The 27,073-nt window shown below is 35.0% G+C and overlaps 1 protein-coding gene across 2 annotated transcripts in view; it reads right to left on the bottom strand.

Moving 5' to 3' along the window:
* Window positions 1-27,073, bottom strand: part of LOC150078250 (solute carrier family 68 member 1-like) — a 118,141-nt gene that overhangs the window by 34,990 nt on the left and 56,078 nt on the right. For both annotated transcript variants that reach the window (XM_090384652.1, XM_090384650.1), the window contains exon 4: window positions 17,848-18,116. In XM_090384652.1, coding sequence (XP_090240778.1) covers window positions 17,848-18,116 — 269 coding nt within the window. The remainder of the gene's footprint in view (window positions 1-17,847; window positions 18,117-27,073) is intronic.

The raw sequence follows: 27,073 nt of genomic DNA, 5'->3' as shown, positions 1-27,073 counted from the left end.
CTAGCAATACAATATTTTGGTTTAGAGAGTAGATAACGCGTGAAGATCAGATGGTGTGCTAGAAAAAGATATATAAATTACAGGAATTTCAGCATGTCAAATAAATATTGACAGTTAGAGAGACTGTTTTCTCTAGAAATTGATTGCAGCATATAAAAACATGGATTTTGAGCAAATTGATCGAAAGTTGCGTACTGTCGACTAAATTTGTTATAATTAGCAACGGTCCAATCAAGAGGCAGACACTAGTTTATTTAATACCAAAGTTTACCTTTTTTTAAAATATTGTTTGTTTTTCACTTTAATTACAAAAATATTTATTATCCATCTTTATACCTATAGGTACTTTTCTGCAATTAGGTTAGTTTAGTTGTGAATGTAAAACATAACCTAACCATAATAAAATTTATGCTTCACTACTTACAATAAAAAATATTTATTATTATTTCAATTATAAAAATTAATATTATAAAGACTATACTTTCCCTAAAATGCCTAAAAGGAAGTGCATTTTACAGAAGAGATGAAAAACAAATTTCCATGTTTTGTATCTGGCCGAGAGGAATGGGAAGCTGAATTTAAAGTTTGCAGAATGGGGACATATGTTTCAGTAGCCAATAAAGGGGTTGGTGATTTGAAGCATCACATTGAAACTGAGAAGCACAAGAAAGCAGTTCAAGGTGAGGCCTCTTCAGGAAAGGTTAGATTTTTTTGTCAAAGCTGTCGGTAAAATAGAATATGATCTGGCTGCTGCAGAGGGTACCTTTGCTTTTCACACTGTTAAACATCATAGTAGTTACAAATCAATGGATTGCACAACTGTCATGTTAAAAAATGTATTTTTTGATTCTGAGATAGCAAAAAGATTTTCCTGCGCTAGAACCAAGACAGAAGCCATTGTAAACTTGCAAATCATTCTCTTAATGTTACTGTAAAAACTTTAAAAGAAAAGAAAATTTCATACTGTGGGGTCTCAACTGATGGAAGTAATCATGGTTCTGAAAAAATCTTCCCATTAATTATTCAGTATTTTGATGTAAATGAAGAAGGGTTACAAACAAAATTAATTGAATTACAGAAGATGCCTAACGAGACTGCAAATACCATTTCTACATATGTTAAAGAAACTCTTGAAAAAAATGGTTTGTGTGAAAAATGTATTGCATTCACTGGGGACAATTGCAATATAATGTTTGGAGGACTGAGACGAAATGAAGAAGGGAATAATGTCTTTGCAAAATTAAAGAAATTGTTGCATAACAATACTTTGATTGGAGTGTGCTGCCATGCACAATTTTGAACAATTGTCTTCAGAATGCCGCAGAACTTTGAGAAGTTGATGTAGAGAACATTGTTTTTAAAATTTACCAATATTTTCATAATTATACAGTCCGGACTGAAGAGCTTAAGGAATATTGCGAGTTTGTTGAGATTGAATATAGACAGCTCCTTTCTCACAGCAAGACGAGATGGCTTTCATTATTTCCAAGCATCACAAGGCTCATAGATATGTTTCCAGCTTTACAGGCTTATTTTCTGTCCCAAGAAAAACCTCCCATTGTGATTAAAAGGTTCTTTGAAAATGGATTTAGTGAGATTTATCTTTGGTTCGTGCAATCATTTATGAGTGTATTCCATACACACATACAACGAATTGAAAGACAAAGTAACTCAGTTGCAGAAGTGCTAGATGTCTTAGTTTCAGTGAAAGAAATTATCTCGAAACGGATGGATCACAACTTCATGCCATTAAGAGTAAAGGAAATGCTATACAAAAAACATGATGAAGAATTTGTACTTGAATGTGAAAACTTTTCTAGTGATACAAAAAATCTGTATAGAAATTGCATGGAATATTTAGATAAGTGGCTTCACCACATGGAATCCATTTCCTGTTTTATGTGGATGAAAATGGATGCAGTACCAAGCTGGAATGATGTAGAATGTTCCATTTCCTACTTGATTGACAAAGGGGTAACAATTGATGATGTTAAGTGTTTTGACCAATTTAACAATTTGAAGAATTTTTTTGAGGGTCAAATGAATAATAAAGACTTTAAAAACATGCTTATACATGAAAAGTGGGCCAAATATTTTAGTAATTCAAAAAATATTGAATTCCATTCAGAACTGTTGAAAATTGCCCAGTATTTTCTTTGCAATTCCTCCTCACAATGCAAATGTAGAGAGAGCATTCTCTCTAATGCAAAGTCAGTGGATGAAAGAAAGGAATAGGTTAAATGTCAATTCTGTAAAAGGTATTTTGTTTTTGCAGTACAATTTCAAACTTATGTCATGCGCTGATTTTTACACATATTTCAGAGGCAATCCAGAGCTATGGAAAGAAATAATTTCTCAAGACATCCTAAACATCAGTAAATGTGGTTTACATTGTTTTTATTTTATTATTTACATAATATATTTGTCCTCTTTTTTTTTTTTAATCCAAGATGAATTTTGCCCTCTTTTATTTGCCCCAAAATATGTAAATGTCCTCTTTTCATGAGTGCAGAAGATGGTAACCCTACCTAACACAGCCCATGTATTTACTTGTTCCACTATGACTCCCAGCAGTACTGGAAATTCCCATTGCCTTCCTTTCCACTCTGCTGCTCAATGGCATTTCAATAGAAGTAGCACAAGAATCACTTTTACCTCTGCCAGTGGCTACTGTTAATCTATTAGTCAGTGTATCGACCCAAGCTAGCAGTTTTCCGACCCATCTAACTTTGCCTCGATAGCATGAGCAAATATTCTTCCACCCTTTCTATTTAAGTGTACCCCATCCCTGTAAAAGCAGCCTTTCCTGTTAACAAGTACAGACCATGCTGAGAAAAATTCTACTCCTTGAGCCTTGTACAATCTCTCCAGTGCTGAATTGATCAACAAGGCTCTCATGATATACTCCTCTCCTCTCGTTTCTGGGCAGAATTGCAGACACTTTCAAATTCAACCCTAACTCACGGATTTTTTTCAGCATTGTCTTGTACTTGTTAAGTAATTCTGCTGGTCTCCTACTCTTAATATCATTAGTGCCAACATGTACAAGAATATCACCCTTTGTGCCCTTAAAGGATGATATCTGCTCTACGTCATCAACCTTTTCCCATGGCAGACATACCCTGCTCTTGTTCTATTTTTCCTTTTTGCACAATATGTTCCCCGTTTCCCTGACAATAGAGTCACCTACAACAACTAGTTCCTTTGGGACCAGCGCATTCTGCCTTGGGGGTTGCCGCTGTGTTGCATGATGTTCAAGTGCAAGCTCTGGCATTGATGTGGGCAGCTGAGAGCTTGATGGGCCCCTCAATTTAAATCCTTCGAGGGCATCCACCCTGTCCTTCAAGCTCTCAATATAGGCCCACAACAATGCCAAGTTGATGCCCGATTTCGTTGCATTCCTTACATCGCGCACACACAGACATTCCCCTTGGCAATATCATGTCCCGTTCCTGATTGCGCTACAAACATCAAACAAGCAATGCATTTCACTAGACTGATTCAGAGGACAACCACCTCAACCTCAGTTCTCCCCTAAGCCACAGCACTTCCACTAGTTTGAGCCTTTTGCTTTGCTGCTCTGGTCTGAGTCATGATTTCTATTCAAGTTCAATAAAATTTCAATACAAAATATAACCCTAAACCTACATCCAAATGCCGTTATAACACTATATATATATATGTATTTCAGTATAGTATATTATCTCCGAGTTACGTTATATGACTTTCTTATCCCTTGTCAACTTATATGTATTAATTTATGATGTTATGTTTGTAATAACTAGGTCGCTATATTTATTTAGTCAAAAAAGTACAATTCAATTGATAATGAAATTTAATAAGATTAATAAAGTTTACTGATTAATTGATACTACTATACTCACTATCTAGTTTTCCGTTAAACCTTACGCTAGCACACGTTGTATGGTATAACAATGGCGGCAAGTTACGAATGGTTAATCTGTGGACATGAGGTATTTGTATTTACTTTTAAAATCGCGCTATCTAAATTCAAAATAGTTAAGTAATTCCGCCGGTCAGCTACTCTTAATATCATTAGTGCCAATGTGTACAACAATATCACCCTTTGTACTCTTAAAAGATGATATCTGCTCTACAACATCATCAACCTTTGCCTCTGGCAGACATACCCTGGCCCTGTTTCACCTATCCTTTTTGCACAATATGTTCCCCATTTCCCTGACAATAGAGTTACTGACAACAACTAGTTCCTTTGGGACTAGCACATTGTGCCTTGCCACTGTGTTGCATGATGTTCAAGTGCAAGCTCTGGCATTGATATGGACAGCTGAGAGCTTGATGGGCCCCTCAATTTAAATGCTTCGAGGGCATCCACCCTGTCCTTCAAGCTCTCATATAGGCCCATAACAACACTGAGTTGGCACCCAATTTCCTCACACTTGTTACATTGCACACACACAAAGACATTCCTCTTGGCAAGATCATGTCCCATTCCTGATTGCTCCACAAACATCAAACAAGCAGTGCAATTCAAAAGGCTGTGATTCAGAGGAAACTGACTCCCTCAGTTCTCCCCTCAGCCACAGCGCTCCCATTAGTTTGAGCCTTTTGCTTTGCTGCTCTGGTCTGAATCATGACTTCTATTCAATTTCAAATAAGATTCCAATACAAAATATAACCCTAAACTTATATCCCAATGCAGTTATAACGCTCTATATATATATATATAAAAAATAGGGATGAATATATGGCCTACTGCAAGCTGTATACTGTTGTGTTCATATATATGTTCAGCATCTTATAGTACTTATTATGCTTTTACTATAATAACTATATTATAGACTGATATAATGTATAGTACTTAATTGTGCTTTTACTATAATAACTATATATATATATATATACTGAAATATATATATATATTTCAGTATTGAATATTATCTCTGAGTTACGTTATAAGATTATCTCCTGTCAAGTTATATGTATTAATTTATAATGTTATGTTCGTAAAAATTAGGTTTTGTATGTATTTAGTTAAAAAAAGTACAATTTAATTGACAATGAAATTTAATAAGATTAGTAAATTTTACTGATTAATTTATACTACTATACTTGCTATCTATTTTTCCGTTAAACCTTACGCTATCTAGTTTGGGGTACACATCGTATCGTATAACAATGGTGGCAAGTTATGAACAGTAAATCTATGGACACCAGGTATTATTTACTTTCAAAATCACGCTATCTAAATTCAAAATAAACCACAGAGCTTGACTAGGTCTATAAGCTACTTAAAGAAAATAATTTAATCTACCAATTAAGTCAATAAAACGGCTAAATATAATTAAAAACTTAGCATTTGCAGGAGCTGCAAAGCATGTTCAACGCGTGGATTAGATACCCTTACTGATTTCTTGTCTTAATGGCCTTATTGCATCTATACAACTTGCCCATCTTGTATCGCTTACTGGTTTTAAAAGTAATTTCAAAACATGTTTTTTCAAAATGTCCCAACATTGCATGGACAAAGAAAAAAATATAAACAATTCTTGAAATGAGTTAAAAAAATCTACTGTTTCAAAATGAATTTTGGCAGCATCATTAACCACCAAGTTGAGACTATGTGCAGTGCATGGTACAAAAAAAGCACGGGGGTTGATATTTAAAATTTCTTTGCAAACCATTGTTTGCCCCTCATGTTAGTTCAGTTGTCATAACCTTGCCCACGCATATCTTTAATAAAAGGTAAAGTGCAGCCATTATCAACCCACTGCAGGATGGAAGCCTCCTCAACAATTCATGCTGAGGGAAATGGACCATAATCTGCCACGCTGGTCCAGTGCGGGTTGGCAGATCGACCGTATTCAGCAGTCAGGGGCTTGAACTCCGGTCTACTCAAAGAGCATGTGCTACTGCACTCCCGCTCCTGACCACTCGGCTATGGAGGCACCTTAATATAAAGGCTTAATTCATTAAACTTGTTTAAAATAAATGCACTTAACCCTTCTCCCATTGAATTTGTTATAGGGGAAAACGTAAAAACTGTTCTCTTATATCTACTTTTTTGTTAACTTCATTTAAATTTACAAATCTAATTATAATAGTAGGTTGTTCTGTATGGCTTACGTCAGGCGTACCATCTAATATTATAGAAAAATATTTATGTTGTTTTGCCATGAACAAAATGTTGTCTTTAAAATTATTTCTCTCTCTCAATTTTGTCACCCAGATATGTCGGCATACATGTTTGAGCATTTTGTATTCTTCAAAGGTGTTGTGAAATAGTTGGATCAAATTTTGAAATCATTTCCACAGCTTTTAAAAAATTGCCATTATTTGAATCAAATAAAATATTACTCGTTCCCCTAAGGGCTAAATTTTGTTGTGCCAAAAACTAAATTATATATATTATCCGTTTTATTACTTCATACCAATGAATTTTTTCACGATTAAAAATTTTTTGCTCTTAGTGATCTATCGTGGTTTTGTTTTCTAACGCTTTTCTAAGATCCATCCATTTAGTATAATTTTTAATACGAGTTTCATTCAATTCATGTCTTGATAAAAATTGGGATAAATGTTGCCAGTCTGAAAATCCATTTATAGCTAACAAATTCGTGGGAAAACCGAAAATTCACCGGGAAAACAAAAAACATCATTCAAAGATATAGAGTAGAGCAACCAATTTCTTGAGGTTTTCCCCATTAGATAAAGTACATTTGTAATATCAGAAATTTATTCTCATTGTCATCAACAGAATAAATAATATTTTTTACTTATACAGGTTCATTTTGAATTAAAACTTCCACCAACTTATTAGACAGCCTTAACAGCCGCATACCGGAATCATTACTTATTTCATCTACTTCAATATCCTTTATTTGCATTTCGGCAGAGTCTTTTTCAGCACTACAGTCAGTCCTCGTATAACACATGTTTACACTACACGAATTCGATCATACACGATTTATAAATAGGGGAACGTTATCTTATATAACACGAACCGAATTTGCTTATGCACGATTCGCCTTTGTGTTTACAAGAAATGGCAGTCGAACGCGGAATCGCCCCAACCGAACGCAACACGATAGGAATGAAGAGAAGATTCTGAAAATGTATTTATGTGTTTTATCAGTGAAGGGGAAACACATTTCACCATAATAACGTAAAAACCCACACAATTCCAGCTATCGGTATAATCGCAAATGCAATTAGATAGAGTTTACTACCAGTTTATTACAGATTCCACTAGCAGAAACGCAACTGGAAATTGTTTTTATTGTTTTATGGTAGTAACCCCCAGAAATGTGCTTTAGTAAAATGTGAAGTGTTAATGGTGTATCTCGGCCTTTACCGTGTTGTTTATTCAGTTGCTACACGCGCGCAGCTTTGTTTATGTGTATCAAGCGTGCCTCCTCGTTTTGTAATTGTGCTTTATTCCCTAAAAATGAGTAAAGTACTTTACCCGGGAAAATTTTGTAGTGGCCTCATACTAGCATTTATGGCCAAAATCACACCAGCCTCACCGTGGTTTTTCCCGGTAAGGCTTATGGCCAGTCCGCCTCTGTCGATAGAGAAAAAATATGAAATTGTGAAACGCTTTGAGTGAAATGAAAGACCATGTGATATTGCACGTGCTACAGACCTAAATGAGGCAACCCCGAGAATTACAAAGAATGCAGAGAAAATAAAAACAACTTTTATAGCAGGAACAACTCAAAGTGTAATTTAAATTCATTAGATTAAGACACAAAGAATTGGAAGAGATGGAACCGCTGTCATCTGTTTGGATAGAAAATCAAACAAAAAACAAGTTTGCTTACGATAGAAGCAAAAGCATTAGCAACATTTTATTACATAATAGTCGTAATAAAATACATAAGTATTTTATTACGATTATTTATTGTGTATTGTAATGTTTTGGTTACAAATGTGTGTTCAATCTTGAGTGGCCGGCACCTAACCCTATTTTTCCCATAGGGCCTGTTGTTTATATTGCATGATTCTGCATTGCACGAGGGTTTCTAGGAACACAACTATCGTGCTATACGAGGCCTGACTGTACTTCTATCTTGACCTTCATTTTTATTCTTGTCTTCTTCTTTATAATTTTCTTCGACGGAACCTGAACCACTTTCACTACTTTCTGATGCGGTTACTGGACACATTGAAGATGCTGTCGGTTCTTCAAGACAAAGTATTTTAAAATGGCACCTTCTCATTTTTTATTTTCTTCATCTTTTACTTTTCTTTTTTTACAATATTGCACACTGCAAAATCTTTTTGTTTTTCGGTAAGTTTGGCTGTCTTTAGGCATGGCTGAACATAAAACAATATATTCTATTACTATTATAAATATACATACATTTTTCAGTTACGAAAACTCACCTACTGCAGGGTAATTTAAAGTCAATATTTAATTTAAGTAAATAGATAAATTGTAATAAACTTAACGCTGATAATATTTATTAAATTTATTTTTTAATATTCTTATGTAATACACTTCACTTTAAAATAAAACTATTAAATGTTAAATTTCAGTTCATTACCTCCGTAAATGATACTCGCTATAACATAACTGATAAAAGATTTTAGTTGGTGGCGACTAGGTACGAACAAGTAATTCCCCTAAATTTGATCCAATTGTCTCAGCAAACGCATCCCTATCATTAAACGAGGTAAACCATATAATGGGCTCTCAACATCTCAACTACTAATATATGAATGAAGAATGAAAAAAAAGTTACAGGTTCACTATCTAATCATTTTTAAAAATTGTTTGTTTTGTTAAGTATAGAGTTATTTATTGGATGTCTAAATAAATGAAATTTAAGAAATGCATAGTATGCATACATTGATATCCATAGCAGTTTGCTCAGTGCCTTGGGTTAAAAACCGACAAATACTGAGTCAAAAAAATAAAGACTACATTTACAGAACAACTATCAAGAACAATAGCCCTTTGATAAGTGTTTGGCTGCCTGTTATTTTTATGTTAGTTTATTATGACAAGAATTTCTTTATTTGTATTTTCTTTATTCAAATTATGCTTAGATTCTACATCATTTCGGCTGCCCTTGGATTTTGCTGACCGTATTCGTTGCACACTAATGCAGGGTTGGAATGGCCCTGCAGGAGATTAATCACACCTATTACAATCAAAGCTCTTTATAGTGACCACACCCCAAAGGAATGAGAAAAAGGTTGTTATATTGATACTTCATAAAATCAACAAAAGAACAAAAAAAGTGAACATTTAATTTAATTCTACTAATACAATACATAATTTAATTCAGAATATGTACTACAGCAGTGGTGTCCAACCTTTTCCTGCACGGTTGTTGTTGTTATTTGGTTTTTAGGAGCATTAGCAACTAAGGCCATATTGCTCCGGGAATATGCGGTGGTCATTCCCTGACCTTTCTGCATCCTCCGTATTTGGTGGTGACGGGCTCGAACCCTGGTCTAATCAAGAAGTGTGTGCTCCGCACTGCTGCTCCTTCCCACCTGGATACGGAGGTGCCTTTCTGTATGGGGGCCGTATTCAAGGTTAGATTTGTTTCGCGGATCGCATTAGAGAAAAAAAATTGTCAGATTTACATATCTTGTTACACGTAAAAGGAAGTTTCTATTTTCATGTTACTGTTTTTACTTTTCAAGCTATATATAAAATATGAAAATTCCCAGCACTTTTATATACAACAAATCTATGCCAGTGATTTATTTTTTAGATTTTATTAAAATTATAAAAATACGACTTTTTTTTAAATACTTTACTTTTGTTTAAAAAAAAATACTTTAAAAAAATGCTCACTTTAGAAAATTTACAACCTGAAAAGAATCACTGCTTTTCAATATTAAGGTGCATAAATAAATATAATGTTAAACCTAAAATTGAAATATTCAAAAATTTTATTAAGTACAATACACAATAACAATTACTGAACAAAACAACATTTAATGAGATAATTGATGCTGGATATTTTTAGATAATTGTTCAAAATTTGGTTGCAATTTTGTGAGCCAATCTCAATAAAAATGAAGATTATGTCCTGATGGTATTTCTCGATGGAGATCCAGGTCCCAAAGGTACTTCTCCACTTGTTCTCAAAACCTGCGCTCCTGAACTTACTCCTGTTCTTTGCCACCTTTTTTTCACTTTCTTATTCCAAAGGTGTTTTTCCTTCTGCTTGGAAATTTGCTCATATTCAGCCAATTCCTAAAAAGGGCGACAAATCCCTCCCATCCAATTATCATCCCATTGCAATTACTTCTACCCTTTCTAAAGTAATGGAGAAATCAATTAACCACCAACTCTTAAACTATGTAGAAACCTTCCGTCTGATCAACGATCGCCAGTATGCATTCCGTCAGTATCGATTCACAGGTGATATTCTGGCTTATGTTACCAATTTTGGGACAAATTCAGTGGAAAAGTTCGGTGAAACACAAGAAGTTGCTCTTGACATCTCAAAGGCTTTCAATCTTGTTTGGCGTAAAGATCTTCTAAACAAGTCTTCCATCTTATGGTTTGCCAACTGTTTTTTTTTTTAACTGGTTATCCAGTTTTCTCTCTGACTGCTCACTGAGGGTGATGATAGATGGCTCCCTGTTTTTTAACTTCTCTACTAATGCTGTTGTCCCTCAAGGTTCAGTTGTTTCCCTCTATTCTTTTCCTCTTGTATGACCTTCTTCCATTGACTGGAAACCCTATCCATAGTTTTGCTGATGATACCACATTGCATTCTACTTTCCACTTTGAGAAACATCGGCCCTGCTCAATCAGCTTAAAAACTTTCTTCGAATATCCGCTATTAATTCCCTAAACGCCGATCACCAGGTAATTCTCCAGTGGGGCAAAGACAACTTAGTTGATTTCAATCCTTTTTAAACTCATTCCCGTCTTATATCTCACAAAAAGGATTCTTCTTCTCCTATGGTTATCTTTGGTGATACTTCGATTTCTAGGCAAGATGATATCTCTTTTGGGAATTATCCTGACTTCTAATCTCTCTTGGCACAAGCACATTACAAATATTGCTTCCTCTGCATCTAAAAACTTGGTTTTCTATTTCACTCTCTCGGTGTTACTTTTCTTCCAAACACCTGTTCACTCTGTAAAAATCGCAAATCCGCCCTACCGTGGAATATTGTACCCATATCTGGGGCCATGCCCCCAAACCCTCTCTCAGGCTTCTAGATTCAGTTCAGAAGGCTTAATTAATGACTCATCTCTAAAAGAGTCTCTCCACTCTGTCTCATAGAGATTCTGTTTCTGCTGCATGCCTTTTCTACAGATACTTCCATGGGCACTGTTCTTCTGAATTGGCTTCTATAATTCCCCTCTTTAAAAACAGTCCAAACACGTGCCACCACCAGCCAACATCCATTTACTGTCCAACTTCAAACTCACAGAACAAACTTTATTTTCCTCGTTTATTCATTCAGCCACCGTTTTCTGGAACAACCTTCCTTCATATGTATTTCCTGAAAATTAGCATACAGAAGTTCAAGTCTAATGTCAACAAATATCTTCTTTTGTCATCTCAACCTCCAACCCTTGCAAGGTACTAAGTACTATAGGTTCTATTACTTCTCATGTTTGGAGTTTTTATAAAAAAAAAAAAAAAAAAAAAAATGCTCATCTGTTATTCTGTTTCTTTTAAAATAGTTATTTGATTTCACGAGTGAAAAAATTTGCTTGCAAAATATGTTGATCCGAATAACGTAGCCCTTTTCATGGCATTTTCTTTTAGTAGCAGAAAATCTTCAGATGGAGAGCATTGTAGAATTCAAATAGTTTATTTTCACAGTCCATATACTTATTTTTGAATTGGCTTGAAGATCCATAATTTTCAGCCATAGAAGTAAATGGGTTCTCAAACAAAAGCTTATCTTTTTCATGGGGTTTTATATCAGCAAATCAACTTTCAAACTTGTCAAAAAGTAACTGTAATAACGAAAGGCAGCGATTCTTTGGAATTGTGTTTTTCCTTTAGCTCAGTACAACTTTCAAAGTGAACTAAATTGTCTTGCTCAAGTTGGGATTTAAATAATAATTTATTCTGAAATGATTTGATATCACTAAACAAATCGGACCAATTTTCGTTCCCCTGTAGTTTTAAATTAAGAGCATTTAAATAACTAGAAATGTACAGGCAGTTCTCGCTTTACAAGTTTTTTTCTCCCAAGTATCAACAAAATCGAAAATATGAACATTAATTGCAAAAAAATGAATGTTAAACATTCAAAAATACCGCATCCAAACCATGTGCGTTGCTATACAATACAGTGTACCCCACTTTACGATATTAATCAGTTCAAGAGACACCATCGTATTGTGAAAATATCGCAATGTGAATCCACCAACATACTGTTTTTTGATAATTCGTTTCAAGATCTCGGAAGTTGAAATTTTTGCTGTATAACTAAGCTATTTATCTCTCTAAAATTTCATTTTTAAGATAACGAGTGTGACCTTAGGGCCATATAAAAGGTCGTGAGTGTGGTTTGCCAACTGTATTAGTTACAAATTCAAATCATTAAAATGCACTACACTTTCATCGTTATCATATGTTCCGTTATAAGAATTAATTTTGAATGCCTTTGTGATATTTTTCTAAAGCACGTTTCTGGAGGTCACTACCATAAAACATTAAAAAAAATTTGCACTTTTCGGTTTATTGGGCTTTTCTGCTAGTGCATCTAGTTATAAACGGGTAGTAAATTTATTGCATCTGATAATACCGATAGCTGGAATGCTGGGGGTTTTTAAGTTATTATGGTGAAATGTGCTTCCCCTTCACTGAAATCTTCAATCGTATAAACAAACAAATAAATTTTCAGAATCTTCTCTTCATTCCTTTTTTTTAAAGCTTTGTAAAAACTTCTTATGCCACGCGAATCATGTTAGTTGCAATTTGTGTGCTGTTAAAAAATGCTTATGCAATCATGAAATTTATAATTAAAAGAGAAGATTATCTTGGAAACAAATGCCTCTTGAAGCATTTCTGAAGAAGACGAATCCTTATGCAACAAACCAACGAGTGCCTAGCCAATAATGAATGATCAACGAGTGTGCATTTAGTCGATGATGATGAAGAAGAATAAACATTCTTTAACATTTGTAAGTCATAAATAATTTCTCTATTATTATAATTTGCTTGATTTTACAGGCTACGTTTTCATTTCTTTGGATAAATCAATCATTGTTTAAACAAACTAATTAGCTAACTAATTTCATTGTCGATAACGTAACCCCTATTTTTAACGTTATGTCTATGTGAAATAAATTCCTGCTTTATGAGCGCATGCTAGGAACAAATTAACTCAAAGTTGAGAACTACCTGTATGTATGAACTGCAAGATCAAACAGCCACTCCATATTTGATAGTTGTTTTATTGGTTTCCCCTTTTCTGTGTTGAAATTCAGTGATGTTTCAACAGCCACATTAAGGCCATGTGATCACATAAAATTTATAGTTGAAATAACCACAATCATAACGTGTTGGGGATCCAATACTGTCCCATAAATAGCTTCTTGATGCACAATGCAGTCCAATCTGAGGTTCAGCTCCAATATCTATCATTTTCTTGGTTATTCTACCCATAAGCTCAATGTTTTTACCAGTCATATTTTTTGCACCGCCAGTTGTGACTCCTACCAGTTTTTTAATATTTAATCCTAACTTTTCAATAGATTGGCAAAATTTTTCAAAAAAATTCACTTGCAGTTGTTCTGTGCATACTCTGTACCTCCACTTAATCATAATCCACTAAAATTATGATCAATTCCACGTATGAAGATGAGGAGTTGGGCTGCATCATTTACATCAGTACAGTCATCCAGTGCCACACTAAAATATTTAATTTGTTTTATGTTTTTCAAAAGTTGCTGGAACAAATTCTTTCCAGTATCTTCTACTCTTCGAATAATTGCTTATCGAGACAAACTAATGTCTTGCATCATTGTTCCTCTCTCCGGATACATTTCTTTCACAATTTTAACTAACACCATTTAACAAATTCACCATCAATGAACAGTTTACTTTCAAAAGCAATCAAATGTGCAACTTGATAACTGGCACTTACAGCAGATAAATTCCTTGATTGATACGTTTTCAGTGTGTTTTGTCGGTTTCTTAATTTGTTTTGTAACTTTGAACACTTCTTTTCGCAACACTCCTTTATGTTGATCATAAGATTTATGCTTGGAACCAGTGTCGTTTTAAATTATATTCTTTAAAAATTGACACAGTCTCCTGACACACCAAACACACTGCTTTTTCGTGGTAATCAATGAAGAAATAGTCTTCAGTCCACCTTGGATCAAAAACACGACACTCCAACTCGAATTTCCCCTTTTGGAACATTTTTAAGAATGATTTTTTTAAAATCAATACAAATTAATAATTAATTCAATGCAATGAACAAGCTATATCAAAATACATAACTGTATTTAGCATAGATATGACTACACTGAACCACATGTACACTTTTGATATAGTCTAGCTGGATGTTTGCATGCCTGTACATGCAGTGGCAATCGACGCTGTTTTAGTTTACTTCCTGCGTGGGCCTTATAAAAATTATTCGCAGGCCGTATGTATTACAGTATTACAACCATTGTAATACTGTAGTACAAGGGTTGGACACCATTGTACTACAGTATTAAACAAGAAAATTGACATCCAAGCTCTTTTGATCTGTTTGATACATAATTGGCAATGTCTTCAAGTCTTTAAAAGCATCAGGGCTTTTGGGCTTTCCCAAAGATTAGAGAGAAAGCTTCTCTTCTGTGCCAGACAATATTTGCCACTAGGAGAATGGAGTCATCTGTTTTTTTTTTTTTTTTTGATGCCACTATATTTTTCACCTTTAAATGTAAGCATTTTATCCAGTAACAATTAAAAAAAATAATAATAAAATATTCAGTTTCATCAGCACTGAAGATACCATATCCGTTGCATGTCAGCAAAACACATTAAAACATTCTCCTTTAATCCCTTGGTAGCTCCAGTGCTGATGGCTGCACTTTTGCCATACACTTTTTTTGAAGACAGCCCATGACAGGTCTTACATTTCTGGAGCCATCCATCTATCAAGGCCTGAATTCTTCAATAAACATCCAACGTGCAAACAATTCAGCCTTAGTTTTTAAAAGATTTCTATCTACAACAGTGGTGTCTAACCTTTTCCCGTACAGGGGTCATATTCAAAGTTAGATTTGTTTTGCAGGCCGCACTGAGTGATTTAAGAAAAATTAGTGTGTTACATTCTCCATATCTTGTTACATGTAAAAGGAAGTTTCTATTTTCATGTTACCATTTTTTATTTTCAGGGCTATATATAAAAAATGCAAACTCCCAACATTATGTGCAACAAATCTATGTCAGTGATTTATTTTTTAGATTTTATAAAAATCTATAAAAAATATGGCTTATTTTTGTGTTTTAAATAAACTTTACTTTTAAATGCTCACTTTAGAAAATTTACAACCTGAAAAGGATCACTAATTTTCAATATTAAGGTGAATAAATAAATATAATGAAAAATTGAAAATATTCGAAAATTTTTTAAAAGTACAATACACAATAACATTTACTGAACAAAACTTAACATTTAATGAGATGACTGAGGCTGGATATTTTTAGATAATTGTTCAAAATTTGCAATTCTCAATACGGAATAACAAATGAGATGATGCTCATCTGTTATTCTGTTTCTTTTTAAATATTTGACTTCATGCGCAAAAATTTGTTCTCAAACATATGCTGATCCAAGCAAAGTAGCCATTTTCATGGCCGTATAGGCCATATAAAAATTATTCGTGGGCTCTAAGGTTGGACACAACTGGTTTACAGGAATAGTTTTGGCATCTTTCATTTTGAAATGAGAATATTGTAATAGAAAAGGAAAAATCAATAAAGAATGTGGCAAGTTTGAGGTAGCAAAAGAGAATTCAAGTAGTCTTTCATTATAACGAATGTAAAATAGTATTAGGTTTATCAGAAATTGGCCAGGATCTACCACACAGGTCATTATAACATGCTGGGACATTAAAAAGTCACTATAAAGAGCTTCTACTGTATTATTCTATGCCTTCTTCACAGTTTCTTTCCTTCTTGTACTTACACCTATACCAGATATAAAATTGTAAATAATGCTGGCCATTTTTTTTTTGCACAATGTTACCTCACAGAGCAGTACTGGACATTCTGTTCACAATAGTCTTCCAACTTATATCATTTATGTCATTACCATATAAAGTTTTTTTTGACATTATGTATATATAAACACATGAATGGAGGTACACCATATGTTACATATGTTTAAAAAAAAAAAAAACCCACCAAGATCAATGTACTGTTTACTTCTTCAAGGGATGAAAGGGGAGGGGGAGAATTGTATCCTGATGAGTGTACTTTTATTTGGATTTACTGACTTAAAATAAAGTGGGAACCACTCAGATTATGAGCAGGGTCCTTTTAGAATTCTTGTGTTTACAGCCTGATACAACCCAAAATTTACAATACCGAGGAGGCAGTCCATAATGCTTTGGTACTCTAATTTGTATCTATTTTGATCTATCTTGAGACAAGATTGAAATTGACCTTGCCAATGTTTTTCCAGTTTATATTTACAACTTTTAGTGATCAGTATAATTTCTTGTAGTGTCAAAAAAAGATTCATGCAAAAAAAAAATAAATAAATAAAAATAATTGTTTGCCTGCATTTTTTTCTGCAAACTCTGACAATTATGATACTGAAGTAAATAAATTACTGCATAAAATAGAATGGACTTTATTTGTTTGCTATTAGTATGTCTATGATTATTCAGTTTAATCCCAATGCCTAGATCCAGGCCTGCTGTATAATATCATAAAATAGGCAGTGCAGAAAGAAATTCCATGGTCAAAGGAAAACATCAGAGTTTAATTACATGAAGGGAGACCACAGTGGATTTAGGTATTTTTTTTTTTTTTTTTTTTTTGTTTCATTAACTGGAGCTATTCCTATACGCTATTTGATACTAATGCATTACAGGAAGTGACACATTATAACTACATAATTGCCATAATGTCAATAAAAAACAGATTCCTAGGGAGGACTACAATTTTTTTTTTTTTTTGAAATTTGATAGACAGAAAGAGGACAATTTGATAGACATAATAGGACAATGGTGAAACCACACTTGGAGTATTGAACAGCCTGAAGGCTACATCTAAAAAACAATACAGAACATCTAGAGGTGATAAAAACCATTGGAGATGGCTTGTACCATCTCTGAATGTGGTCTGCAGAGTATTAAATAGACACCTTGGAAATTGTGTGGGGGGATGAATTTGAAGTGCATAAGGCCCCTGAGGAAAATTAGTAAAATAAATGGAGGAATATTTTTGCTGGTGAGTAAGACAAGAACCAGAGGGTACAAATATAAAATATTAGGGGGTAACAGCACACTAGATTTTATGAAGTTTATCTTCAAGCAGTATGCTGTGGAACACTGCAATAAGTAGCTTGAAAGGGTGGTGCCGAGGTAGGCAGTTCAGCAAAAGAGGATACTCTCCAACAGTAATCAATCTGATATGAATTCAGTTTCATTTTGGTAATATAATTAAGTAAGCTGCAGTTTTCATTTCAGAAGTGACTCGTTCACTTCCATGTTTATAGATTAGGGATGGATGGACAGAAATCTGGTTTAATGACTGCATTTCATTCCTTGAAAATATAAGCAGAATTATACAACATATTATCTCTATTGAATGTTGATTAAACAGACAAATCTATCTCACTGTGGAAAACTGCTCTGGGTAAGATTTTAATAACAGCATCATAAATGGATATATATCAAAAGCTAATTACCTTGCAATGAAAAAGCACAGCAAGTAAATATGACTTGGCCCCATAAACCACATGACTAAACTGAGCAATAACTTTATAACAAATAATCCATAGACCACATAATATGAACCCCAAGTCTGGCACAGTTGCATAAAATAAAGATTATTGATGTGTGGAGCCAAAAAGGATACTCCCAGCAATACTGATGCTGTACTTGGTGTCAAAGTACTTCCTAGAAGTACTTCCAGAAACAGAGGAAAAAAGTTACTGTTGAAGTGGCAATTAAAGACCTGTAATTATATTAAAGTTTTATTATACAAAACTCTTTGGAAATTATTTTATTTAAGACAGTAACATCTTAATTCTATTTTATTTTCAATAAATGAAAAAAATCAAATCATTCCTTTGATACACACACTAAAATATTCTACTATTTTTTCTTATTTATTTTAATATATATATATATATTTTTTTTTTCTTATTTATTTTGATTACTTTTTATCTCTTTATTTAATTTTGGAACACACACATGCACGCACACGCACGCACGCACACCTCTCAATTTTCATTAAATATCCAATAAAGAACACAGAATGCTTTAGATAATAAGGAAAATACTTTTCAAATGTGACATATTTAATCTTGTAGACAAAAAATTCATGAAATCCATTAGAGCAAATATTTATTTATTTATTATATTATTTCGATATGCTATACACTAGTACATACAGAATTACAAAATATGTTAAAAATAAGTATCTTTCCTGTAGCACAGAATAATTCTTTTCACCATGTTTAAAAAGATATAGCAAAATGTTTCTCAAATTATTTATCACACTTTAGAGTAAAATAATTTTATATATTGTTATTACATATATAATCTTTATAATTCAACATAATCAAATTTCTTTTGATTATGTTGAAAAAAAATAAAGAATTTGTACCTGTGGTGGTCATCCTGTACTCCACATTCTAATCTCACTGTGGAATTTATGTCAATTTATATATATTCAGAGATGAAAACTAATTGATATCCTAACAATATGTCTACCTCTACCATTTCATGGTGTAACCTATCAGTAGGTAGCCAGCCAGTTATATGGCTTTGGAACAAATGAATGAATGAAGATTGGCTGTCAATATAGAAATGAACCGACAAACTGGATAAATTATAGTATGAAACCTTTTCAATATGAGAGGATAAGAAATCAAAACAATAGCAGCTGGGATGTTGCTTATATCAACAAGGTCACCCACTGTGCTTATAAGGAACCCATGAACACACACTAATATACGTGATACCGGAGCAACCATCAAGATAAGTACAATCAACATGAAAAGAATAAATGGCAAAGAAATGGAACAGACATCTACTATTCAATATATCAAAATAGTTGTCACAAAAACCAAGAGGATTAATACATGGGAGTTGCAGTAAAAACAATAATTGTAACCTAATTTATTTTAGAAGTAAGATGATACAAGAAATGTATAGCAACAGCTTTTAAAAATAAGATGGAAGAAAATTTGATTGGCTAGGATGCATTATCTAACAGTTATGTGGGCAAAATTTAAAATGGAATGTTGAGAGAAGAAATCTGTCTGTGCATTCTTTAATATATTAGAAGAGAAGAATAAACATCTACTATACAGTGCAGAATTAGAATTTGGGGAGTACAATGTGTACAGAAAGGATAGACAGGATAGGAAGGGAGGATGGGTTATACTGTTAGTTAAGAAACACAAATTCTAAGGCAGTGCATCCAGTTCTCATGGGGGGACAGTGCAATGTTGATTCGGTTTGGTGTGACATAACACTGGGAAAGCAAAAATGAGGGTAGGAGTGTGTTGTAGATCTAACGACTCTGATAAGTACAATGAACAACTGTACAGAGAAATAGTGGGCCAGTAAATCAGAATGTCAGAATATAAATTGGAGAATTAAATAATAATTACAGTTTAATAATATGAAAATCGCTGATTAAAATTTGTAAAAAAATCATACAAATTATTAAACACACAACAGTATTATAATAATCTTATTCTTCTTTTACATATATATCAATCACACTTCATTTATTAATTTTTCCGATAACTCATTCAGACCTAAGCTTATCTTCTTGCAATATTACAGTTTAGATACATATGTAATAAAAAGATTACAAAATGTATTGTTTGTAGGCTGTGACTAAACAGTTTTGTTTGCAGTATACAAAGGAAGAATTAGCTACAAGCCTCTTGCTGTGAAAAAAACAAAGGGAATCTGAAAACCATAAAGCAAAATTGCTGACAATTGAAATAGTAGCTGCAATAGCCTCCTCTCTCTGCCCAACATCGTTTAGCCCTTCCCCTGAAAGCTGAGGGACATTTTCTAATTCAAATAGCATCCATCACTGAGGAACTACTTCAGGAAAACCTATTCATGGCCTGCCATCCAGTTGTCTTGTTTGCGATATACAAACAAAGAATTAGTCGCAAGTAGACCATTTGTATGAAAAGCTATCAAGAGATGGTTTGTGTGAAAATAAATGGAAGCTGAAAACCATAAAACAAAAATGCCGACACTTTTAGCTACAATTTGTGCAGCCAGAAATATTGCCCATTTAATTATTTTGTAATTTTTGTATCTTTTGAATTTTAGTGATTTATTTTCGCTGTGTACCACCGAACAAATACCACATGTAGTTGATGTGATTTTTGCATTTATTTGATATAAATTTATTGAATTCATGTTTTATAATTACAACATTGCATAAACTGATAATATGGACCCTAAAGAGCACAGTAGCAAGAAAATTAATTAAAATTAAACAAAAAATGTGGCGAAAATTTCAATGTTCGAGGTCTTTGAATGAATATTAAAATAAAAATTACTATTTTTTGCTGGGGGAGTTATTCCTCTGGAGTGAAACTCGCCCACAGTTACCCCCTGGATACAACACTGTATGGTAGTCATAATCTAGTATGTAATCAAGTCAAAAAGGAGGTTAGGCAAGCAAAGGCAGATCACAAGAAAAATAGCAAAGAATTCTTTACATATGTAAACTCAAGAAGGGTGTGAATCAGATTGAATCAGGCAATGGTCAGGCTGCACCTTGAGTACTCTATACAGGTGCAGAGGGCCTCACTTTAGAAAGGACATATATCTGTTGGGACGGGTGTAGAGAAAGGCAACCAGATTGGCATAGGAACAAAACAGCATTCTTACCTAGAAAGAGCTTCCATTCTGCAAACTGCAGTCTTGAGCCCCTGCAGGGAGATCCGATTGAGGTGTTTAAAGCCCCGAATTGATGCATAAGCTGAATGTTAATGGTATTCTTCAATATGCTGACACTTCACACGAATGGGCATAAATTCAAGTTAAGGAAGGATGGCTGCAGGATAGATGTGCATAAGTTTGCTTCAGCCAGAAGGTGGTTGATTGTTGGAACAGGTTTCCATCAGTTGTTTTGGAAGTGGATGGTAACTCTTGAATAAGTTCAAGAGAGAACTAGACAAATTCTTGGAGGATACAGATGAGCGTATTTTGTGTTTTGTTTTTTTTGGCTGGTGCTATATGAGCGTGCTTTCTTGCATCATTTGCCATTACTACTACTATTAAAACCACCACTTTGCTTACTAGAGGCTTGAAGTGGCTGAATCGATGTTTAGTCTCCAGAGCAAAACTATGGCAACCCTCCCTCCCCATCTCGTCAACCATGCAGTATGATCGATTTCTTTTGAGGTTATAATGGATATCCTGGTGAGATCCAACCTTCCTTACATTTCAAGGGTACAGCTATAAAACGGTGTTCGGACATCTATTAGAGAGCCCACTGACCTATTGGTAACTCACTAGGAGGCTTCTGGATCAGCTAGAGTATAATCTCGCTGCCTCAACTCTGCCAGATAGTGACCAGAGGAGTCCAAGTAGTGTGTACACGTGGGGCCATTGTTGAAACCATGTTATGTCAAGGAGCTGGGTACATTCTTGCCATGTGTACACTATATCCAAGAATTTCATTACTTCATACAGCATGTCCCCCCCACCTCCTGTTCTAACTACTGAATCCATCATGAATGGTCAAACTAATAGAACAAACTTATGTGCGAAAAAAAACCAAACTTCCCAAACACTTCCTTGTTCATTTCATGAATACACCTGGTCTCAGGTCCAATCTCGGTGTCCATTTCCACTTGCAGTCTGCCAAACCCCATGTACTCTGACAGAATCTCAATTATCACATGATTCAACCAATTCCCATCTCAGTTATCCAAATTATTTGTCATATGATTTATTTCGCTTCAAAGGTGGTACTTTGCATACGTCTGCTCTGATATTTTCTGTCAGAGGCTTAGTAATTTGGAATCTCTTCATTTCAATCTTCTTTGGCTTAAAATCACTCACTCACACACACACACACACACACACACACACACACACACACACACACACACACACACACACACACACACACACACACACACACACACACACACACACACAATCATTCTCCCAACTCCACTAATCACTCAGAACTCTTTGAAACGGGCGCCTCCGTAGCCAAGTGGGCAGGAGCAGCAGTGCGTGGCACACGCTTCTGGATTAGACCGGGGTTCGAGCCCGTCACCACCAAATACGGAGGATGCGGAAAGGTCATGGAATGACCACCGCATATCCCGGAGCAATATGGCCTTAGTTGCTAATGCTCCTAAAAACCAAATAACTAACAAACAAATAACAAACTCTTTGAAACCGGACTTTCTCCAGTCCAACTTTCCTAACAGTGAAGTCATTTTCCTTGGTGATTTTGATGTTCACAATGCAGTTGACTTCCATTTTATACTCACACAGACCCAGCTAGTTGAGATGCTGAGGCTTTTGCAATTACTAATGACCTCACACAGATTGTTCATTTACCTACCAGGATACCAGACGATCCTAACCACGCAGCCAACGCGCTTGATCTTTTTCTCACAAACAACCCTTCTAAGTACACGGCCGAGTGCATGGCCCTCCAGATGCCTCAGATCATAACTTGGTGATGGTCTCTTCTCCTATGGAGCCTTCCCCTTGTGGCCATTCTCAATCTTGTGTTGATTGTCATTAAAAGAATGCAAAACGATTTGCAAGATTTCTTCTCTACTTTTCCTTGGTCAGATGACTGTTTCTAAATCTTTTGATGTTAATATTTGCTCAGATCATGTCAGTGCAATTAATCTTGTAGGGATGATATATTTTATTCCACACTTAACTTTACAATCTTATCCTTTATCTAAACCTTGCATTTCAAATAAATGTGCTAAGGCTGTTCAAGATAAGAATGTTGAATATTGCAACTGGCTTGTATCCATATCTCCAGATTCATTTTATGCCTACACCAAAGTTCACAATGATTGTAGCACAATATGGCCTTAGTAGCCTTTGTGCGATTAAACAACATACCAAAACCACAATGATTGTAAAGCAGTTATTTATCAGTCCAAACTATATTTTGAACAGGGTAAGAGTAGAAAACTTGCTTTTTGTCCAAATGGTAGCCGAGCATTCTGGTCTCTTGCTAAAGCTATTGGCTGCAACTTTTGCCAATCTCTATTCCCAACTCTGTAAAAACCAGATGGTTCTATTGCCACTTCAGCCACAGATAAAGTTGACCTACCAGCACCATACTTTTCTTCTAACTCATGTATTGACGATCTCAGTAAACCACATTCTACCATCACAAGTACACTTCATTCAATGCCTCCTGTGACTTTCTGTTGAAAGGATATCAGAAGGATTTGAACAATCTTGATGCTAAGAAAGTTCCAGGCCCTGATGGTATTTCTCCACTTGTTCTTAAAACCTGTGCTGTGTTGTTGCCGTTTCTCATTTTCTAATTCCAAAGGCGTTTTTTCCTTCTGCTTGGAGATTTTTTTTTTATAAATCCAGCCAGTTCCTAAAAAGGCTGACAAATCCCTCCTATCCAATTATCATCCAATTGCACTTACCTTCTACTCTTTCTAAAGTAATGGAGAAATCAGTTAACTGCCAACTTTTAAACTATCTAGAAACCTTCCATTTGATCAATGATCGCCAGTATAGATTCTAGCAGTGGCAATTCACTGGTGATATACTGGCTTATGTTACCCATCTATGTAAAAAATTCAGTTGAAAAGTTTGGTGCAACTCAAGCAGTTTCTCTTGACATTTTAAAAGGTTTCTGATTGTGTTTGGCATAAAGGTCTTCTAAATAAGCTTCCATCTTATGGATTTCTAACCGTTTTCTGTAATTAGGTATCTAGTTTTCTCTTCGCCTACTTACTTCAGGTGATATATTTATATTATATATATTATTCACTATATATTATTATTAGCTATATGGTGCAAGGAAGCCTGAGGCTTTTGCTGCACCAGCAAAAGCCACAGGTGATGGTAGATAGCTCTCTGTCTTCTAACTTCTCCACTAATGCTGGTGTTCCACAAGGCTCTGTTCTTTCTCCCACTCTTTTCCTTTTGTATATTAATGACCTTCTTCCATTGACTAGAAATCCTATCCATAGTTTTGCTGATGATAGCATGTTGCATTCCACCTTCAAGTTTGAGAACCTTGCCTTGAACAAACAAGGCCTTAAATGCTGATCTCTAGATAATTCTTCAGCTGGGCAAAGATAAATAGTTGATTTTAATCCTTCTAAAACTCAGTCCCGTCTTATATCTTGCAAAAAAAATTTCTTTTGTTCCTATGTTTATCTTCGATGACACTTTGATTTCTAGATAAGGTTGGGAATTACCTACACACTTGCTCCAAATGTTTGTCTAGTTCTGCCTTGAATCTATTTAAGCTGTTAACTTTTAAAATGACAGATGGAAGTTTGTTCCAGCAATCAACCACTCGCTGGCTAAAGGCAAACTTCTACACATTTATCCTACAACTGCCTTTCCTCAATTTGAATTTATGCCCTCTCAGATGATTATTCTTAGCAAGTGGAAGAATCACATCAGCACTGAGCATGCTCAATGCCGATGCTCCAACCATTCAAGGCTTTATACACCTCAATCAGATAACCTTGCAAGTCAGTCTTCAGACACTAATTTTCAAAACTTAAGCCTTCTCTGTACTCGTTCCAGCAGCTCTACATTCTTCTTAAAATGAGGCCTCCAGACCTATATACAGTACTCAAGGTGTGGCCTGACCATTGCATTATCATTATAATTATTATTATTAATAGCTACATGGTGCAAGGAAGCCTGAGGCTTATGCTGCAGCAGCCTAAAAAAAAAAAAAAATCCCAATTTACCCTGAAAGAGAGAGAGTCAAAGGTAGAAGCAAATCAGCAAGAAAGAGAAGAATGATGATATCCAGCTCAGGATCCTAGGTCCATACTCACCAGATGTGAGCCCCTGGGATTAATACAAGGGGATAATCACCTCCTTATCCCTGCTAGAAAAATTCCTGCATATCTTAGACAAGACACCATGAGCTACTGTTGCAGACCATCTACGTTGCTCAGAAAACTTCATATTTGCCTGCATAATTACCCCCAGGTCCTTTTCGTTCTCTACCACTGTCAGTGTAGTACCACATAGTAGGCACATTACTCTGCAGTTACTGCTACCCATATGCAGTATTTTACATTTGTCAATGTTAAACTTCAGTTGCCACCTCTCAGCCCACCTACTCAACTTTACTAGATCCTGTTGCAGCAGCATACTGTCATTAGCAAACATGCTGACCTTCATATTGTCTGCAAACTTGGACATTAAGCATGATATACCATCATCAATATCATTAATAAATACAGAAAACAACAATGGACCCAGCACTGAACCCTGAGGGACTCCACTAATAACATTAGTCCATGAACAGCAATGTCCATTGATTACCACTCTGTCTTCTCCCACTCAACAATCCCTTTATCCATACAAGCAATTTGCCTCCAATGCCACACTGCTCCAAATTGTGCAGCAGTCTTCCATGTGCAAAAGTATCAAAAGTGTTTCTAAGATAAAAATAAATGACATCAAAATTATTCTTTGCATCAATTTTTTTTGTGACCGCACCATAGTATCCAATCAAATTGGTCAGACAAGACTTCCCCCTTAACAAACCCATGCTGTGTCCGAGCTATAACTGAAGTTTTGTCTAGATGATCCTGCAGTGCTTCTTTAGCCAGTGCCTCCATTAATTTCCCTGGAACAGAAATTAAACTAACAGGTCTGTAATTACTTGTCACCCTTTGATCTTCCTTTGTGAATTGGGGGTGACATTTGCACTTCTCCAGTCCATGGGTACCTCCCCCGAGTCTAAGGAAGCTTTCATAATTATGGCTAAGGGTTTGCTTACTTCTTTTGCTGCCTCCTTTAATATAACTGGATAAACCCCATCTAACCCAGGTGCCTTTCTTATGTTTATCTTCAACAATTTCTCCTCCACTTTGCTCTCATTTATTACAAAATTATCTAGCTCACTGCCAGAGTTTAATTCACCTCTGCCATTCCCATCTCCCTGAATAACTCTTCATGTGTGAATGTAGATGCAAAATACTCATTTAGTTTGTTAGCTACTTGTGCAGCACCATCGATATCAAGTGGACTAATCTGATCCATCCCCTTTCTTCTAGAGTTTACATAAGTAAAGAACTCTTTGATGTTTTTCTTTGCATCCTTTGTCAAAGATTTCTTGTAATCTGCCTTTACCTTCCTAACCTCCTTTGCGACTTGGTCACAGACTAGCTTATATCTATCATAGGCTTCCATGTCACTTGTTAATTTATATGTATCCCATTAATATTTCTTCTCTGCCACATGTCTCAATTTATCTGACATCCATTTATGCCTAAACCTTGAACAGTATTTATTAGTTGTTATGAATAGCCTAGTAGCTTCCAGGATTAATTCTCTGAATGCTTCCCATTTTGAATTTGCTGTTGGTAACATCACTTGTTTCCACCGTATAGAATTTAAATAATGTCTCAGACCACCATAGTCACTTTTATGACAGCAAAAACCCTTCTCTTTGCCCCTGATGATAGTTACCTCTTTGAGTGATCCCACTTCAGCACACTGTGATCACTGCCACCTAGTGGTTCCTTTATCTGCAGATTCTTAATGCATGAAGAATCACTACCGATAATCAGACAAGAGTGTTACTCCCTCTAGTTGCCTCCCAAACATGCTGCTGTAGAAAATTATCATCCAATGCCTTGCTAAATTACCGCAAATGCCTTGCTAGCGTGCGAGTGAAAAACCCACAAATTCCAGTAATATCTGGGAAATTAAAATCCC

This window comes from Mastigoproctus giganteus, chromosome 11 (genome assembly GCF_048544385.1).
Source record: "Mastigoproctus giganteus isolate SK-2022 chromosome 11, ASM4854438v1, whole genome shotgun sequence".
In the NCBI taxonomy this organism is placed as follows: domain Eukaryota; kingdom Metazoa; phylum Arthropoda; class Arachnida; order Uropygi; family Thelyphonidae; genus Mastigoproctus; species Mastigoproctus giganteus.
This window is presented reverse-complemented; position numbering and strand designations above follow the sequence as displayed.